General features: G+C 42.6%; 2 protein-coding genes across 6 annotated transcripts in view; one reads left to right on the top strand and one right to left on the bottom strand.

Moving 5' to 3' along the window:
• AGL (amylo-alpha-1,6-glucosidase and 4-alpha-glucanotransferase) overlaps positions 1–9328 on the bottom strand; it is a 116891-nt gene extending 107563 nt beyond the window's left edge. For both annotated transcript variants that reach the window (XM_085885929.1, XM_085885933.1), the window contains exon 1: positions 9154–9328. The gene's annotated coding sequence lies outside the window, so the exon portion shown is untranslated. The remainder of the gene's footprint in view (positions 1–9153) is intronic.
• YJU2B (YJU2 splicing factor homolog B) overlaps positions 9239–13593 on the top strand; it is a 30968-nt gene continuing 26613 nt past the window's right edge. Inside the window, exons 1-3 of one of the 4 annotated variants that reach the window (XM_085885940.1) lie at positions 9239–9374; positions 9487–9564; positions 9910–9953. In XM_085885940.1, the coding sequence (XP_085742066.1) occupies positions 9951–9953 (3 nt within the window). In that variant the 5' untranslated portion in view covers positions 9239–9374; positions 9487–9564; positions 9910–9950. The other 3 variants (XM_085885939.1, XM_085885942.1, XM_085885941.1) reach the window with 3 other exon arrangements.

Genomic DNA, 13593 nt, shown 5'->3' with positions numbered 1-13593 from the left:
ATAATGGCAGCCACACATCGCGCACTGAAGCAGTGGTGCTTAGGGAAGTTCGAGACGGTCAATTCCTTCGACCATTGGCACCAGAACCTCACCGACACTTTGACACTCGACCCGAACTTCGCCCTCCTCCTCGTTGATGGATTCACCTGGGAGAAGAGAACAAAGGCAAACCCTCTTCGTGGATTCAGAGACAGAAAACGTGTCGGTGCTTCCCCGAGTCTTACCGATAAACAAAAGGTCAACTTACTGGACCTAATGCTCAGGCAGATTGCGAATTATTGCCCCGTTATATCACGAAACTCTATTGTCAAAGCATCAATGTCACTTGCTTCGATATGGCAGACTATCTGCCTGCATTATGGTTTCCAAGCCACCGGTGCCCACCTCTTCGACTTAGCTGATTTTAAAATGCAATCAGATGAAAGGCGTGAGGACTTGTACCAACGTCTCATGGCTTTCGTTGAGGATAACCTCCTGCTAAAAAATGGGCTCAACAATCACAGCATCCCTCTTGACGAGGATGAGGAGATGTCACCCTCACTGGAGAACATCGTGGTCTTACGCTGGTTGCAACTCGTTCATCCGAGCCTACCCCATCTGGTGAAACAGAGGTACGGCACCGAACTCAGGTCACGCACACTGGTGTCCATCAAGCCTGAGATCTCTCAAGTCCTGGATTCGCTGCTCGATGAGGTTCACACGTCTGCTGATGCCAAGGCTTTCCAGGCCACTACTTCCTCCTTCCAGAGGCAGCGGACAGTTTCACCCCCATCAAACAAGACTAGACCCCTTAACTCCCCCCTCTCATGCACACAACAGGTATCATGCCCATTATACAAGCAAGCGGGACGACCAGACAGACATTTTCTCAGCAAATGTAGTTTTCGACCAGATCAAGACCACCAATTTATGACTAAAGTTTGAAAGGTAGTTGCTATCCTGGATGATGATGATGGTGAGGTCATCACAGATACTTGTTTACACCAAGGGATGAGGAGCCCACTGAAGATTCACTGGAATCAGCTGCACTTCGTGTGCATATTCGTCAGTCACCAAACTTAGACCCATTCTCCCGTCATCAAGCGATTCGAGTGACCATTGACAGCGGAGCCACAGGGAACATGATCCGTGCTTCAACAGCGATGAGACTCGGTGTCTCCGTAAGAAGTCACCCCAATCCGCTCACCAAGTTGACAGTTCATCCCCTTTACTTGTTGTTGGTGAAACACAGTTCTCTCTGTCCAGAGACCTTGACAACCTTACATTTGAGGGCCTGGTCGTGGAGAACCTTGATGTTGAGGTACTTACAGGGACCCCCTTCATGGAAACCAACGACGTATCTATTCGACCTGCTAAACACCAAGTGCTAGTTGGTGACTCCTCCACCTTTGCCTACGGATCACGACCCCATGCTTTCTCTAATCCATGCAAGGTGAGACGAGCCCAAGTTCTTCATGCACCACCAAGGTCAACAACAGTCTGGACAGGGGAGTTCATCGAGATGACCCTACCAGATGACTTTGCAAACCTAACGACATTTGCAGTTGAACCATCCTCTTTCACGCCAGGACCAGGGCATATGAAATCACCTAACACCTGGCCTCCACCACATCTTTTGAATCGTGTTGCTGACAAAATCCACATCGCTAACCTCTCGCATGAACCACAAGTCTTGCCTCGCAATGTGCATTTTGCCAGTGTACGACCTGTCTTCACCCCTGACAACCAAGATTCGCCGACTCCCCAGGGTGACATGACACGACCGCTTACAAAGCAATCCAAGCGAGAGTACCATCAGCTGTTTTCAGAGCTTGTTCATGTGGACCCAGATCACACTCTACCTCTCCACACAAATATTCAGTTCCAAACGCTCCTTCAGGAGTATGATGACGTCTTTGATCCAACATTCCCAGGCTGCAACGGCAAAGTTGGACCCGTCAAGGCCAATGTCAACATGGGACCCATACCACCTCCACAATGAAAAGGTCGCCTTCCACAGTATGCCAGAGATAAACTTGTTGAATTGCAACAAAGATTTGATGACCTTGAAAGTCTAGGAGTCTTCGTTCAACCTGAAGATGTGGGAGTTACTGTGGAGTACCTTAACCTATCATTTCTCGTGAAGAAGCCAAATGGGGGTTTCTGGCTTGTCACTGCGTTCACTGATGTTGGGCGCTACAGTAAGCCCCAACCGTCACTCATGCCGGATGTTGACTCAACCTTGCGCAAGATTGCCCAGTGGATACACATCATTGCAACAAACCTCACCAATGCCTTTTACCAAATCCCATTGGCACGATCTTCAATGAAGTATTGTGAAGTGGTCACACCCTACAAAGGTGTTCATGTATACACTCAATGTGCCATGGGAATGCCTGTATCTGAAACCACCCTTCAATAATTGACATGCTGTGTTCAAGCCCATGTTGGTCTCTGCAAAGCGTTTGATTCAGTGAATCAGTATGCCCTCTGGAGCATTCTTGGTCTCCGTGGGGTGCCACCAAAACTGATCAATCTGATGTCTGAACAATACTCTGATACTGAGAGTACTGTGAGATGTAGTGATACCATCTCTGACTTATTTCCAGTTGCTACTAGAATTTGTCAGGAGTGTGTACTGCCCCCCACACTTTTCAGCACTTGTATGGACTGGATTCTAGGGAGGATGTCAGAGAGATCAAGCTGCAGTGCATCATCTGGGAATGTCAAAATCTCTTTCCTTGATTTCACAGATGATGCAGTCATCTTTGCGGAGACTTTAGATATCCTTTTGGGGGCCCTTGGGGTGCTGAATGAGGATTCGGAGCCACTGGGATTATGGGTTTCCTGGGTCAAAACAAAGATCCAGGCTTTCAATGACATCTTCGATGCTGCTATCTTGTCTGTACCTGTTTATGGTGAGGATGTTGAGGTCATGGAGAGGTTCACTTACCTTGGCAGTGATATTCATGTCTCTGCTGGCTATGAGTCAGAGGTCAATAGACGTCTGGGTCGGGCCTGGGTGGTCATGGATTCACTGGTTCATGGGGTGTGGCGCTGTGGGCACCTGTGAAGGAGGACGCAAGTTTGAGTCTTCAAGTCCTTGGTGCTTCCAGTCTTGCTCTACGGATGTGAGACTTGGATTCTGACCAGGGATCTGAGATGGAGACAATTCCTTTGGTACGAGGTCTCTTCAGAGAATCCTTGACGATCGCTGGGCAGACTTTGTGTCCAACGAGCGGTTGCTGAGAGAGACTCAAATGAGATTTGTTACTTGCATAGTCCGTGAGCGTCAGCTGCGGCTATTTGGACATTAGGCTCATTTTCCTGACGCTGATTCAGCTCACCAGATTCTCTCAGTGAGGGAGCCTCATGAGTGGAGGAGATCAATGGGCCAAACACATGACTCGTGGTTGTAGCAGGTTGATCGGCACCTCGTGGAGATGGGGATGGGCCAGGCATCTACCTAAGGGATGGCCAGATGGAGGCCCCTGGAGTACCGGCGGAAAGTGGACGCAGCAATGTGCTCTTGTGCTGCTCTGGCGCATGCTCCCATACCTGACCTGATATGTAATGTTTTTACCCTCACCCATCTCACCGTTTTAAACCACCTCGCTCTTTTCAAATAAATTTAAAAGGTAAAACTCTTGTTTTTGTTTATTTTATTCCGTATTTATTTTATTTTCATGTTTATTACCCTTGCTGAAGGATTGTGAGGTGGTATTGCACTTGGGTCCGTTTGTTTTTGGTGGGTTTTTTTGGCTACATTGTCGAGGCTCGCATGAGAGCAAACACACAGCGCACAACAAGGGGGGGGGGCAGGAGACAAGAGGGGCAGGAGAGAGAAGGACAAAACAGTGTGGAGAGAGAAGGACAAAAAACAAAACAAAACAAAAAAAAAACAGAAGACAAAACAGAGACATGAGGAGATCTGTGGAAGGGAGAGGGATGCGGCGGTGAACACGGTGTATACAAGATGGACACTATATGGACTTTCAAGAAGGAAAGCAGGGAATTTGAAACAGCTGGGGCTGGGGTGGATTAACGGGGGTAGAAAAGATTGAGGTTTTGGATTGGGGAAGATGAGAGGTGGTGGTGAACGGCTATTTTGAAGGCCTGGAGGGAAGAATGGAATTGAAGAGAGTGTGGGAGTATATTCCAAAGGTAGGAAAAAAGAGGAATGAAAGAGTGAAGGTGAGCAGTGATTCGTGATTTTGGTAGTTTTACCAGAAGTGGGTTGCTAGCGGACCTTGAGCGCCAAGGTTTGTTTGTCTATTTGTCCGAACAAAACTTTTGTGGTTTTCTCCGCAACAGATTGTCAGATTGAGATGGAATATTCACCATTGGTGCATCTACTCGTGTAGAATGTTTTAATTATAATTATGATGTCATAGGTCACGTGGTGTGGCAGCCATATTGTAAAAACGCGAAAACTTTCAACCTCTGTATCTGAAACCGCACCAAGGAAAAAATTGAAACTTGGCACATCAAAAGTACTTCTCTTGGGGAATGAGTGTGGTATTTTTATGACATGATAGGTGCCTTTGTTATGACATCATAATTGCATATGTATAACGCTACATCCGATCAGTATAAAAAATTTGAGGGTTATCTAGAGATAAAATGGTCCACAAAAAAAAAAATTTGATGACGTCATTGGTCACGAGATTTGGCAGGCTTTTTTTTTTACCTTCAAAAATCTTCTTTGAAATGGCTGAAAAGATTGAACCGAAACTTTACACATATGATCACCTATCCATGAGGAACAAAAAGGTCACACATATGATGTCATGGGTCACATGGTTTGGCAGCTATATTGGATTTACCCTAAAACCTATAAAAAAAAAAATACACCACTCAAATGAAGTCCTGCCGATGGTTTGCATCTCTGATTGCTCTTTTTCTTGTTATTTCAATGCATGCTTTATATATATTTACGCATTTATTTCTGGCTGCTGCCAATCTTCCTCTATTTTCTCAAAGTCCAGGAACCCACCCCATCTTCCCATTGGTCCTTTATTTCCACGATCGTGGTTATAAGTATCAGGAGACGACCCATGAACGCGTTGGATTCCCGTTGTGACAGCGGTTGATTAAAAAATCATTTCAAGAAAAAAAAAATAAGATAGCTCCAGCGAACTATACCACTGAGGTTGTTTGCGTTGATCAAATAATCCCAAAGGAGTACTTGACTGAATCGGGAATTGATTTTTTAATAATTTTTTTTGTTGCCCGATTTGAACGAAACTTGATATTGTGCATCAATGTGAAAATATAAAAACGGAGAAAAGAAAGTCGAATAAATTGTGTGTAATCTTCTAAACACAATTTTATTTATTAATCAACACGGAAGTATTAGATCAAAAAGGCGATGTTCATTTTATGCTTAAAAAGTAATCGTTCTTTGTCTATACTAAATGTTTGAGATTTTTAAAATAAATCATTTCAAGAAAAAAAAAAGATAGCTCCAGCGAACTATACCGCTGAGGTTGTTTGCATTGATCAAATTCTCCCCAAGAGTACTTGACTGAATCGGGAATTGTTTTTTTAATAATTTTTTCATTGCCCGATTTGAATGAAACTTGATACTGCACACCGCATGAGAATGGTGAGTAAGGTGGCCTGAAAATGTTTGCACTATCGTGTACCGTTTTGGCTGTATTTCGGGAACATACATACATACATACATTCAAGATGAGAGTTTTCGTAATATATAGATTGCATTTTCCAGGAACCTAACCTCCATGATATAGGAGGGTTTATTGTCGTGCATACGTGAGAATCCCAATGCTCCATGCCCCATTCAACCACCGAACCAGTTTCATCACTTGTTGATGAATCATCAGCGACAGTGTAGACAGAAACGCGTACCACCGAAACTCCAAAGCATGTCGTACTTGCAATGCCAATGGCAGTCAACATAATTATAAATAACAAGACCCAATCATGTCTCTCACCTGTAAGTGGCGGGAATAACCAATCAGCTCTCACATAATCAATTACTCTCAGTGACCATGACTATCAAATAAACAACTCCTCCATGCTCTTCTTGCCAAAGAAAGCTGCATAGAGCAACCAGCTAAGCAATGTAATCCCTATGCTGTTTCAAATGCAGCTCGATTTCCTTTATAGCTGCAGACATTCACTAGTAAATAAATGAGAATCCTCTTTTGTATATGTGCTGGCCCTGCTGGGGGTACGCGGGGGCAAGTCATGGGCACACAACTCCCCACCATTCCCCGCCTCCCCCCCCCCCCCACTGCAAGTAAATTATCTGCATGTGCAGATAATCCTGCATGTGCATGTGCAGGTCTTAGGTCTGAAAATCAGAGAAAAAGAATAGCTGGGCCAATGTCCATCAGATTTTGCATACGTGCTGGTGGTACCCAGTGTCAGGTCAAGGACTTAAAAAAATCCCTCCAAAACTCCACCCCTCCCCACCCCCACAAGGCAATTATCTGCATGCATTTGTGTTTATACATCTAAAAATCATATTTTTGAAAACGATAACATGGGACAGGAGAAATCAACCTCAAGGGAATGAGGCCATTTAGCCCAACATTTCCTTGGTGCTCTCTTGGATTATTTTTTGCTGTGGCTTTAAACATCAAAATTCTTGGTGATTTCGTAAAGTCTAAATAATCCGATATTGATAGGGTGACACAGCTTGTAATAACAATATAAGTTCCCTTACAAAGAAGTCATTATGGCATCCAAAGCGTGTGCTATGGTTGCAAACATATGGTTGTTTCTCTGTGTTCTTTCTTTTCTAAATGCTGAGCCTTAAGTGAAGCAAGGAAACAACACATACTATTTGTAAGTCTTTGGTATGACTCGGCCGGGGTTCGAACTACCAACCTCCCAGAATAAGAGTGGATGCTCTCATCAATAGGCAACCAAATATGGTGAAGCGTTTGTACAATAATGATAATAATAATAATAATAATAATAATAATAGTAATAAAAATAAGAAAAATCAATCGGAGATTGCAGACCCTCGCCAGGACTTCCTTTGTGTGGTGTATTTTGTGTGGTGTTTGTATACTGGTGCGTTATGTAATTAATAAAAGACATAATTAGAACTGCCACTTTATAACCGCTGGCAGTGATGACTGGGTACCAAGACGTCCCGCTTTGATGCAACCCCGCTTTGATCTGACACCTGACCCTGACCCATGACGTTTTTTAAAATTATTTATTATTCAATTGAATTCAGAATGGTATTAAAATAAATTCAATTCAAATCAAATGTAAGACCAAATAGGTACAGTCCTGCATTGGAGTAATCAGAAGGAACCCAAACAAGCAAAAATCAAAGATGAAATCATCAGGAGGAACCTGGATAGGATTCACATTTCAGCTGTGACTCAAAGCCATCCAGGCACAGCCAAGTGAGCCTTTAAAAAAAAAAAAAAAACCCATATCAAATAATTACATAATTCTGGCTGCCAGAATGTGTCCGATCAAGTTGAAATTTAAAACTTGTATTCACCATTACTACTAGATCATAAATGTGAAGTTTCATGTCGATTGATAAAGCCGTTCCAGAGAAAACATTATTTAATATTTTCTTCAATCCAATATGGCTGCCAAACCATGTGACCTATCAATTATTTTTCAACAATATTGTACACTCATGGCTTGGGGAACATTTGGATGAAGTTTACTCTCGATTTGTCCAGCCATTCTGGAAAAGAAGATTTTTATAGGTTTTTTGGTAACTCCAATATGGCTGCCAAACCATGTGACCTATGATGTCATATGTCTGAACCTTTTTAGTCAAGCAGCTTAGGACCAGATTTGACAATGATGTGGATGTTCTGGACAAAAGCACCAAGTTTTTTCTACGTGCTACCCATTGCCAAAGCTTTCAATTTTTAATAGGAACCGCTTCCTCAGCATGCAGCATGGTGGCCATCTTGGATTTCCAAGATGGCCACCATATAAAAACCTATAAGTACCAATATCTCAGCTTCCAAGCCACTTAGGCTCTCAATCTTGGTGTCTAAACATACATTTTCTGGGACAAGGAATTCAATTCTATCATTCAGAATATACAGTATGGTGGCCATATTGGATTTCCAAGATGGCCGCCATGTATAAACCTACAAGTGCCAATATCTCGGCTTCCAAGCCACTTTGGCTCTCAAATTTTGGTGTCTAAACATACATTGAGTAGCATACGTGATGGCATATGTCAGTGAAGATACTTTGCTGATATCATACACCTCTGCACATGCATGGTTTTGTAACTAAATTGACATTACCAGTTGCTAATTTCGAAGCATTTTCTGTGTTTTACGTCTTTTCACATAGACTAGCAACATGGATTGGAACTAGTGTTTGATATGCCAAGAAAAGACTGCGGAGCCTATAAAATGTCCACTTATATCAGATGATGTTATAGAATCAGATGATTTGGAGTGAATCAGGTTACACCAAGCTTCATAGACGGGAATTGGTGCCGCAATGATATAGATAGATAGATATATATATATATATATTATCCTCATTAATCGATATATACATTTGCCGAGTCATTGAAATAATCTTTTTTTCCCCACGATGTGCAAAACCATGACAAATCGCCAAAGCAGCGGTACAACGGGCGGTGGATTTATCGGTGGTTTCCAAAAGGTTGTATTACACTGTAAGGTTAGCTCGGCGAATGCCTTCTTCCTTCTTCACCTTGCAACATAAAACATTCGTGTCGTTTTGTTTTTGTTTTTTTTCCCCACTATAATGACCTACGTAACGGAAGGTATTTTATACCTGAGAAATACTCGCAAAACCACACACAAGTTGATTTTCCATCCACTTGCTTTTCAAGCCAATCCTTCATTCATGAATTTCGTCTGTTTTACATTTACGTTTGAATCGTTTATGAATCGTTCATAAAATAAAATTAAGGAGACAAGTTGGTTTCCAATTTTCAATTATCTTACGTTCAAGCACATTTCACATGTTTATACACTGCCTTCCTATTATATGACATATATATATATATATATATATATATATATATATATATATATATATATATATATATATATATATATGACATATATAGTGCATTGATAATACTTCCAACTCGCTCGTGAACCGCAATTAGCGTTCAAGAAGAAGAAAATCCGGTTAAAAACAGTGAAGAATGAGGAAGATTTACAAACAAACCTGCGCAGCAAGGTCAAACCCCTCCGTCGTCGTCCCGTCAGTGGCTCCAGTCCCCGCCAAACCCACGGCGAACGCCTCACGAAAACGAAAACATTTAATGAATCAACCCTAGATAGTTTGTTTTAAACATCATCCGACATCGAACATCGTTTTTTCCTTCCTTCGTCGTTTTCTCTTCCTCCGTTGGCGCAAGGACGTCGCTTCAGTCCCGGAAAGCGCATGTGCCAACATACATTATGATGATTTTTATTTAATCTCCTCAGTTTCGTTTGCGATTTTTCCCACATGGTGCATTGAGAGTGAAAATGTGACCTTCGGATGTTGTTTTTCAAGGGGTCAGAGGTCACGACGCTGTGGTTGCCGTCGACGCTCTTCGGGCTTGTTGTTCGCTCGCTCTTTGAACTTCCTGAGGTAATTACAAACGTTCCTGAGGTAATTCCAAGAGGGTGCAACGTGACCTGGTCCTGGATCGTTATTAAATGCCTCCGACATCGCTTGGAGGACATTGTTGTTGTTGTTGTTTTTTTTCCATCTCATCTTTCTTCCTCGATTGGAGCTCTCTTCCGTGACTTGTCGTCGTCGTCGTCGTCGTCGTCTGGTGCGATCTGGTGCCGTGCACGTACTCTAACTTACTTCGGTTGTTGATTGATTGTGACTCATTCCCCCTTACCAGCTCGCCTTTACAACCTTTACAAACATTTGGCATATTAACCTGCTTTGATTAATTTTGTATTTTTGTTTTTAATGAAATTACAGACCTCTGGGGTACCAAGTGAAGTTTCAGCCAAGAACACACCATGGTAATGATAATTCACTGAAATGTTTTGCACTGTTTTGATTTCCTGTTTTGCAGGTAGTACAGTACAGTACAGTAATGTTATTATTCCGAACTGATCGTTACCCTTTTGCTCATATCGGTGACTAAAACGATTTTTGGACTGTCCAGATATCATTTAAATGTTGTTTACATGTATTTTGTAAGTTGAAATCGACGTTATTATTTCAAGGAATACAAGAAAGTTGGATGCAGGAGGAGGCCATTTGGTCCATCATGCCTGTGCTACGTCAACACCATGTCGATTCGATCCACCTCGATGGTGTTCAAACAGCTGCATTTGTACTTTAGGTCCATCGGGCTGGCACAATGGCCTAGAGGTGCATACATTCTCCTCGAAGCTGCATTGCTTGTGTTTGAATCCTGACCCAGCAATAAACTGTCATCCGGATGCTTCACAGGCAGGATGATTCATCAGTGTGTGTGCTGTCTCTCGGATGGACGTCAAACTGGTGTCCCGTCTGTCAACATTCGTTGGTGGGCATTAAATATCCAATGGTGTCCTTTACGATGAGTAGGTGAGCTATCGCCGGCACCATGGCCAAATTCATGCCCAACCAGCAGAGGGCATTGCATCAGCGGCACAACCACGCCTTCAGCCGATCATACTACCCAGCAACCTTGTGTGCTGCATATGAACAAAGAAGAAAAATATTTCGGTTCACAACGAGGAATTTTAACTTTTTAGACCTGGAAAGATTCATAATATTATACAGGACATCTGTTCAACCTCACCAAGAGTGTTCCATACAGATGTGAAGTTCCTGTCTTGTATCGGGCATTTTGGCATATGAAGAGCGACTCCAAAGGCTGAAGTTATACTCACTGAAGCAAAGACGTTTGAGATGTGATCTGATTGAGTGCTCCAAGCTTTTGACAATAAAGGTGAAGGTACAGTCACTATTAACAGTTCTTTTCAACTTGCAAACTTCAGATCTGTCCGAGGCAATTTGTTGAAACTCTGTAAGATGAGGACAAGACTGCAGGTCATCATCCATCCATTGGGACCATACTCTGTGCAGAGTGTTGGTGCTTCCTAAGCAGTCTCTTTGGCTATTGGGCATAATCCTGGACAAGTCGCCACTCCGACGCAGGATATCAGCAAGCTGGCACTTATTTTACCGACCTCGGAAGGATGACAGGCAGAGTCAATCCCACCTGGTATTAATTCAACAGCCAAGGGGGGTTGGAACTCAGGATCCTTGGATCCCAAGCCCACCACCTTAACCAGTAAGCCAACACCAGGCATACTGCAGGTCAGACGGGTCTTTTTCACTCAAAATGTCATTAATTGCTGGAATTAGTTGTCAGATCATGTACGAGTACAAGTAGTGTCTGCCACGACGACCAATGCCTTTTAAAGCACAATTTAAACGTTATTGGGAATGGTCATAAATGGGACACAATCCCGGCTTGCAAAAATCCCATTAAATCTTACAAGGAGGAGGGGGAGTGTATATGTATATATAGTTTGTTTTCTTTGGGGGATCTGGGCTGAGTGTGGTGGTCTGGCTGGTTGTAAGATGAGGGATGAACAAACAACAACGGCCTATTCGTCTTTTGATAAGACCCTCTCGCAGACATCACGATAGCCTCATGGATACAATCACTCACCCATTCCTAAACTAGCTACCAGTCCAGCCAATGTCCACGCACCCACTCTATCACCAATGCTTCTCGATATCTAACTCAAATTTCAACCAACTATCGTTTCTAATGCTTCGACCTCTCTCAGGACACCATTGGAACCATTTACTATTCTCAGGGAAAGACCATTGCCTTACGACTGTCCTAACTTTCCTCTTCATTACTCGAAGACTGTGGCCTCTCGTCCTGGCAGTGTCCATTCTGCTGAAAACTCTTCTGCACTTATTCCCTCTATATCCTTCATTATCTTAAACATCTCTATCAGATCCCCTCATAATCACCCTCTTTCTAATGTATAAAGTCTTGTCTCCTTCAGCCACTTCTCATAGCTTAGTCCAAGACCTAAGTAGCCCTGGAATTGATCTAGATTAGGGGTGTTGAACCTTTTTTTTCATAAGGGGCCACATTGTAATTTCTGCTCCACATAGAGGGCTGGTGAGCACATTTCAAAAAGATTGAGTTTTTTTTTTTTTTTTTAAACTACTATTTATAAATAAAATAAAAAAGTGCATTTTTACGAACAAATTTCAAATGAGAAGACTAACTTATTTCCTTACTTTCTCATTACTGTATTAAACTGATTTAATGAGACATCTGGCATTGTTTTTGCTTGCACAAGTCGTCGGTGCCTGCCCGCACTCTTGATGTAGTGATGCGAAGTATTCCGAATATATGTCTGTCAGGAGTGCTCTTGATTTTGTTTTGACATTTTTCATCCTGAGAAAAGTTGTTCACAGCAATATGTGCTGGCAAACAGGTCAAAGGGCATGTTTTCATTTGAATAAGACTGAGGGAACATATTGACTATAAAATGTCAGAAGGTCATGCTCTGCAAAAGCTTTCTTCATGTCACCATCATTTTGGATCTCAATTAGTTCCATTTGGAACATGTCAGGAGCATCAGTCACATCAGTTTCAAATGGATATGCAAACAGTTTCAGTGAATCAACAGTGTTCTCTGAAATCAGCAAATTTTTCTTGGAAATTCTCTCAAGCTGCCAATCAGTGTAGAATACATTTCATCGTTCACTGTCTCGGCATGGTTTGTCCATAGCATTGTGAAACGGACAACTTTCATTGTAATCAACTCTAACTTCTGAATGAATGAACATGTGCTCTTACAGATTGCTTACAAATTGATCATTTCCTTGTACTTTCACGTTCAAGTCTGCAAGATACTCCTCTTCTTCTTGCATTTGGCAGCTTGGCCGTCGGGTAGCTATTATTTGTTGGGGGCATGGCTATGCCGCTGATGCAATACCCCGATTACTAGTTCACTGGTATTCATTTTGCTGACCTCGGAAGGATGAGAGGCTGAGTCAACCCCACCTGGTGTTAATTCAGTGGAAAACGGGGCTTGAACCTAGGACCCTAAGATCCCAAGTCAGCCATCCTAACCGCTAAGCCAACACCAGGCTTTGCAAGATACTTGGTGGTGTCAACTCGGAATGCCAAGTCATGCATCCACTCGTTCAATGTCTTTTCCTTTGTTTGTCATGAAGGTTTTTATTTATTCCACCAGTGACCAGAATCTGGCTAGTGTGGCTGCCCTGCTGAATCAGTGAGCATGGTTGAAGTAAACGACATCGTTATGGTCTGTCCGATCCCACCTCTCTAAGAAAGGTTTTGAACTGTCTGTGATTGAGCCTCATGGAACTAATGAAATTAACTGTATAAACAACCTTTTCCGTCACATGTTTCATCTCCAGTGTCTTTGCACACAGCTGTTCTCAGTGAGTGATGTCGTGATCTGTGATGACTTCATGAGACACTGATTTGAGCATTCAACTAAAGAATCCATTGTGCTTTCCTGTCATCACAGGGGTTGTTAGACCACAAAGTTTGTTGTGTGGAAGATTGAATTTCACCAAGACACATTTTAGTTCATCGACAATATCTTGTCCCATCATTGGACATAGGTCAAGCAGTTTCTCAAGGACTTAGTTTTGGTGACTCCT

This window comes from Eptatretus burgeri, chromosome 6 (genome assembly GCF_056783735.1).
Source record: "Eptatretus burgeri isolate ZD-2024b chromosome 6, Ebu_testis_v1, whole genome shotgun sequence".
Classification (NCBI taxonomy): Eukaryota; Metazoa; Chordata; class Myxini; order Myxiniformes; family Myxinidae; genus Eptatretus; species Eptatretus burgeri.
The sequence above is the reverse complement of the archived record's forward strand: the minus strand, read 5'-3'. Positions and strand labels throughout refer to the sequence as shown.